We start from the raw sequence: 6649 nt of genomic DNA, 5'->3' as shown, positions 1-6649 counted from the left end.
CAGAGAGTGAAATCGCCTTGAAGATGCCATGTTTTTCAGAGGTAAGTGTTTGAAGTGCATTTTCACTCAAATATCGGAAGGATCCTCTCTTGTTCGACCAACCTACCTCGGCCTTTATGTGAGAACTGTTTTCAACCACTTGATCCAAAGATAACTTAACATTGGTGTAAAATTCTACGTAGGCATGAAAAGACTGAAGAGATCAGTCACGACACTTAATTATTCGCCATTTTTGTTTTTAAAAATCAGAAAAATCTGCAGGTAAATGAGAGGATTGGGGCTGTGCTTTGCAGACTAAATGGTTCTGACAGTGTTATTGTTGATTAGCTACAACATGACAGCTTTTCCCATACGGTGAAATTTCTCAATCCGTGTACTTCAGACAACTTTTCACAACAAGGCGGCTTGTTTAATTTGCAGATGTTTCTCTGAATTTCTCTGAACCAGCCTTTAAAAGCTTGCACCTCAATCCAGACCTCTCTGCTTTAATGAGCTTCATTTCGGTTATTGTGATTTGTGTCATTCGTCATCATCTCATATTGCCAGCAGAAGTAATTGCAGTAATTATCCACATGGTGAACCCACTTGAACAAAGAAAAGCATTTCAATAAAGAGATGAAGCTTTCGAGCAAGCTGATGACCTGCACTGTGTGTTTGCACTCGCACAAGTGTGGGTTTTGATTCAACGCATATAGAATTAAAACTATGCAATCAGACGATAGAAAATAATAGCTGTTGAGTGGGGAAATAGACATTGTGCCTCCTTAGGTGTTTAGAATTACAAAGAAGTGAGATATTGTGCACTGAATGAATTTCCACTTCACAAATTGAATAAGAAAAATAATTAAATGAACATTTTAAAATATTCTAATTTCCTCTGTAGAATCAAAATGATCCTAAGGACAATCCAATTCAAATAGCATTACTAATTATAGCCTGAGGGCATAGCTATAATGTATTATATTATGATGTGAACATAAAATAAACAGTGTAATGTTTCATCACTTACAGAGCCTGTAGGAGTACTGACACTCTACATCTGCGTCCATTATAAAAGATCATCAGTGATAGTTTTCTAAATGGAACAAATTTCAAGTCATGAATTCTTACACGCATTACAGCATTCCTGCAATACTTATTGTCCAGCAACAAATTTCAGTGAAGCTCGGTTATAATTCTGTGCTATTTATAGAAACTTCTTTCCTTTCTGGATTCCATCTTTAAAAGAATCATGCAGAATATCACATGGCAGCAGTGGCATTGCCGTGTTTAACATTTCCTTGTGTGGGTAGGTAAAACTTAAGAATAACTTGATTTCTTACGGATACGTTTTGATCAGAGTCATGAAACATTCAGAGCATGCACATCGCATATTTATCCATAAAAGTGTGGTATCTGTTAAGCCTGCGAGAGCCAGATGAAACCTGTTTTTATGCCCCACACAGTTGGCACAAGCGCTAAAGAAAATATTTTCAAGTATGCTGATCGTGTAGCAACACTGCAAGAATGACATCAGGAGTAAAAGCGTGCTGTTTGTGAAATGCAGCTCTTAATTCCTCTGCGATTTTCTTCCACCTTATTGAATGAGGTGCTTTTATATGGCATTTTTCTGGGCTTACTGACCGCTCAAAGCAAGGACACTTCAATATGTGGACTAGAGGAGCCATGGATCTTTTGATTGAAGTGCAGCCCGCTCTGTTTCCTGAGCCACAGCACCCCACCCCCTAACAACACACCCCCAGATTCCTTGCAAATAGTTACTGGGCTTCAAGACTTTAAAGATAGAATATGCACTATAAAGAACACCACTGAAATAATTAATCGACCATGGACTGAACACTTGCATTTTTACAAAGTAACTGATTCAGGTCAACAAAACAAAACTTTTCTTATTAATTTCTTATAAATTGATCCTTTAAGTATATTTTACAAGTAATGCTTGTGATCTTTTACTCAACTGTACAAAACTTCTGCCTTTTTGTCAAGCATGTATTTTTGTCATACTTGATTAGTGTGAGTTGAGGTTGAGGGAAGTCACAGAGAAAGCTCTGAGGGTGTTTATGCTCTGTGAATACGTACTATTGTCATGTTAATGTGCCTGGTAGCCTCTGATGATCCTCAAGGCGGGATTATATTGTACAACTGAACGCTGAATTCACACTTTCTCAGGAGAGCCAAGGGCAGAATCAGAGGATTACTAAACTGCATCTAAAAATCAATGTGGGGAAACTCTTGGCTATATCAGCACTTACACTTTACACACTGAAGGCACGTGTGTTTGCATTCTTTTTACAAAGATAGGGTGTATTTAAGAAGCAGAAGCAAGCTTTTGTTGTGGCACCAAAGCTTCTGCTGCTGTAGCCCTTCAGTCTGCTTTATGTCCGCGATGCCTTTTCACTTAAATAACCTACACAGCAGAAAATTTTCCCAAACATGGGTAAAATCAGAAGCATCCCTATTCAGCAGCAAAGCCCTTAATCTCTTTCCATGCTTCAAGGCATAATGTCAGCATGGGAAACAGTTAGCATTAAAGATTGCAAGAAAAAAACAGTTCTGAATTGCCCAACTCATTGGAATTTATCATTTCCTTGTACCAGTGCTGTCGTGTCTCGATGACAGTAGTATTGCATAAAACAGTGATGAGAAAGAAGAAGGATGAGAGAAGGATGAGTTTATGCTGAAAACCTGTGCATCAGGAAGCAGGAAGCAGGAAGGGATTCATGAATAGTCAGGGATAAAACCAAAATAGATAAGTAGAATCAACAAAATGATATCAAGCTTCACCTGTACTTACCATCTAGTTAAAGCAAATATCTGATTTAAAAAAGCAAGCATTACACAATATACAAAAGTGTATTAACAGCGTTTTTTCCTATCACACTGCGTCTTTTACTGCTTTCTCATCTCTGCAAGTCAAATATGACACAACCTATCAAGGTATTTGACGTTAGTGATGTGCCACTTATTCATCGCCACTTTGAAGTCACTCAATCTTTCTCACACTGACTGTACATCCAAAGGTGAGTCAGGGGACATTGTGAAATCCTCCAATGACTCAGTTAAACACGAGTAAATACGAAGCTTGGAACTGAAAAGATACTTTGGACTCATTGCTAAAGTGATGGGAGAATGATTTAAATATGTCAGAAGAAAAAGAAATACAGCTCAACAGGTGGTGAGATTGTGCAACTTGGACTCAGTGACTACCCACAGATGCAGTTGCATTGTGGGCAAAGGAGGAGAAGAATGCCAGGGATGAATAACTGGCCTGTCTCTTTCATTGATTTCCCCTGAAAGCAACAGTGAAGAGGGAACTCCTGGAGGCTCAGCTGAATAGTCTTTTTCAATCCCAATCCTGAGAAGGCTCAGCCTCTCTATGGGCAACAAATTCACTGAGTAGAGCATCTCAGTCTGCTTGAATTGAATGTTTGGCTTAAAAAAAAAATCATAAATAGTCTTAAATCAAAGCTAGAACACCCATCAAGACTGGAGCAATTTTCTGCTCTGTGGCGCAATTATATTGTCGCTTTCTTTTTTGCTTTGTTCCTTCTACATGATGCATAGATCACCTGCTTCAGTTCTTCGTCACATATCACACATACCAGCGGCGGTATAGCTGACAAATATGATAACATTTTAACAACCTGAGTCAGTAGGGGGAGTGGTCCTGCAGGCGTGAGGTAGGCGTACACTTCTACACAACAGCTGACACTCAAAAAACCGGAGGACAGCGTCGGTCTGAGGCTCAGAGGAGGCGCTCCGGTGAAGTTGTACCCGCGCAGCGCAAGTTTATACGCGCTCGGAAAATTCCCAGACGGTACAGAGGTGGATCCTACATAATTGCTGGTGTGGAAGCGGCAGTGCTGTGAGCGGAGAGCCTCCAGCTGCAAGACATGAAATCTTTGTCGAGTGGACGATTGTAGTTAAAAAGGTAAGAGATAAACGGCGTTTCCTGGATTGGCACCCAATGCAACCGTCATATGGAAAATATAACGAGAAAAAAAAACCCCAGCTTGTCTGCATGATTTTTTTTTCTTTTAGCGGTGCAGAATTTAATTTGCAGAACAAACCGCACCTGCTTTTCTATTTGTTTCCTGTCGCATTAAAAGCAACATCTACCGTGAGAGCGTTTGACCTCTTTAGCGCATATTTAGTATTTTAGTTCTGATTTCTAAATTAATAAATTGTTGATCAGTAGTTGCAGAGAATAAAACCAGGTGAATCTCGGCTTATCGACGTTTCACTTCGTCTTTTGATGCCATCAGTTGACTGTACATAAATCATTAGCACGGTTACATAAATGACAGCATGTTTATTATAGGGGCAGATACTACACAGTTCCTGTTTGACGTGAAGGTGATTCGTGTTAGCGGACGTTAAACGGCAGAAAGTTTAAGGACACTGATTATGTTAAAGGAAGTATCGTTTGCTAGTTTAACTTCCTTCTAGGATTTGGAGTTGTAAAACTTAATATTTGTCTTTCTGCCAAAATATTCACCTGTTATTGGTCTGCTCACAGCTGTTGTCTTTCCTTGTAGTTTACTGCTGCTGGCAAAGAAGAGGCTGTTTTGGGGTTTTTTTTCTTCTTGCTTTTCAATCAGACCGTTGTCCACAAGCAGCTGCTCTTTCAATGTGGGATACAGTTTTAGTGCTTTCGCCAGGCTGAAATCCTCCAGGGTCAGGACCTCACTCATGGCAGCTTTGCTCCTTGGGCTGCTGCTCTTTGCAATGCAGTCCCCGCCAATCCCCTCCAGGCCAGTGGCCGACGGCGACGGGGGGCCACCTTTACCTCCAACCTCATCACCCGCTGACAACGGGACCACCAGCCATCCAAATGGGACACTCCAGCAACTTCCTCATATTCTAATTATTGGCGTGAGGAAGGGAGGAACACGGGCGCTGATTGAGATGCTCAGCCTGCACAGCTCGGTGGCTGCAGCTCAGAACGAGGTGCACTTCTTTGATTGGGAAAGTCACTTTCAGAGGGGCTTGCCTTGGTATCTCAGCCAGATGCCCTACGCTTTCCCCGACCAGCTGACGGTAGAGAAGACGCCGGCCTACTTCACCTCCAGCAAAGTCCCTAAACGCATCCATCAGATGAACCCTGACATCAAGCTGCTGCTTATCCTCAGAGACCCCACAGAGCGGGTGCTCTCGGACTACACCCAGGTCTTTTACAACCGCCTCCAGAAACACAAGCGCTACCAGCCCATCGAATCTGTGCTGGTGAAGGACGGTGAGATCAATCTGGGATACAAGGCTCTCAATCGCAGCCTTTACTATCTGCATATGCAAAACTGGCTGCAATACTTCCCACTGGAGAGCATTCATATCGTGGATGGGGATGAATTGATCAGAGACCCCTTACCTGAGATGAAAAAGGTGGAGAGGTTCTTAAAGCTGGAGCCTCAAATAAACGCTTCAAATTTTTACTTCAATAAAACTAAAGGATTCTACTGTTTGAGAGACCACGGGCGAGAGCGGTGTTTACATGATTCGAAAGGCAGGGCTCACCCTCACGTGGCTCCTGCCATCCTGCAAAAACTCTACCAGTTCTTTCATGAACCCAACAAGAAGTTCTTTGAGCTGGTGGGTCGAACATTCAACTGGAAATGAATGTCAGAGTGTCTGTAGTTGGTTGTAGAGTTTCTTGGGGAAATGCGTGGTTTTTCCACACTAACAATGTAGACAGAGAGTCAAAGCTAATGTAAAATTAAAGTAAATCTATTTTTGTACTAGTGTGTTTGCTACAGAAGTATGATCCAGCCAAATATCAGGGCAGACTGCATTTTAAGACATGCTTTTAGTGCATGTCTTGTTTTTCTTTCCTAAACACACGTTCTCTGTATTTCTGTGCTGTTACACACTCACTCTGCTGTTCAGCCCCTCTGAACAAAGACAACTTGCTATGACGTCGATAATGATATTCAGACTGTAGACTGTGATAATGTGTTGCATCAAAATTAGTACTGAGCAGTTTAATATTGTCATACCCTCTTTTTCTCACTTCATATGACATTATTAATGTTTAACTGCATTTTTAGTGCTACGAAGGACATTTATCTGCTGCTATTTTTTTTTCTCCTTTTTCAGTCACTTTCAGGCAAACGCCACACTGAATATGTATTTGTTCTCCTTGTTACTCACGTTTCCTCATGTAAGAGTCAAAAATATGCTGTATGCACATCATCTATTGCTGATTATTACTGTAATTATTGTTTTTTTAAGTGAAGAATTAATACCATAATAAAGATGTATTTTATTTTTAGCATGTCTGATGCTTTTGCTCACATATTGAATTACTTTTATTCATTTATTATGTATTTGTATGTTGTGTCATTTGTCTACACTAACAGGTGCATACGTGTGCTGCAAAAATGTTTTGTGGATTGTAAATTCCTTCAGAACATTCACACAAAAAATGCTTTAAACATGCTGGTACATGCTAGCAACAATGGTGGAACTTATCGTTTTCAATCGCAACTGTGTTGAATTTCCTGTTTGGCTACTCTGTGCCTGCTGGGGGGGGGGGGGGGTCTTGTTTATGAAGCTAATTTCTGCTTCTCTGGTGTTTTTAATTCTCCAGTTATAAACAGCTGCATTCATTTGCAGGAAATTGACTTTTACCTTAATAAATTAGGACTACTGT

The 6649-nt window shown here is 40.7% G+C and overlaps 1 protein-coding gene across 1 annotated transcript; it reads left to right on the top strand.

Moving 5' to 3' along the window:
- Positions 1 to 3578: 3578 nt before the first annotated feature.
- Positions 3579 to 6268, top strand: hs3st1 (heparan sulfate (glucosamine) 3-O-sulfotransferase 1). The gene is made up of 2 exons (XM_084952035.1): positions 3579 to 3931; positions 4539 to 6268. Exon 2 carries the CDS (start codon positions 4693 to 4695, stop codon positions 5614 to 5616), a length of 924 nt encoding a protein of 307 aa, XP_084808161.1. The 5' UTR covers positions 3579 to 3931; positions 4539 to 4692; the 3' UTR covers positions 5617 to 6268.
- Positions 6269 to 6649: the final 381 nt, after the last annotated feature.

The sequence above is a fragment of the Perissodus microlepis genome, chromosome 2, assembly GCF_051167445.1.
Source record: "Perissodus microlepis isolate ML-2025 ecotype Zambia chromosome 2, ASM5116744v1, whole genome shotgun sequence".
Classification (NCBI taxonomy): Eukaryota; Metazoa; Chordata; class Actinopteri; order Cichliformes; family Cichlidae; genus Perissodus; species Perissodus microlepis.
The sequence above is the reverse complement of the archived record's forward strand: the minus strand, read 5'-3'. Positions and strand labels throughout refer to the sequence as shown.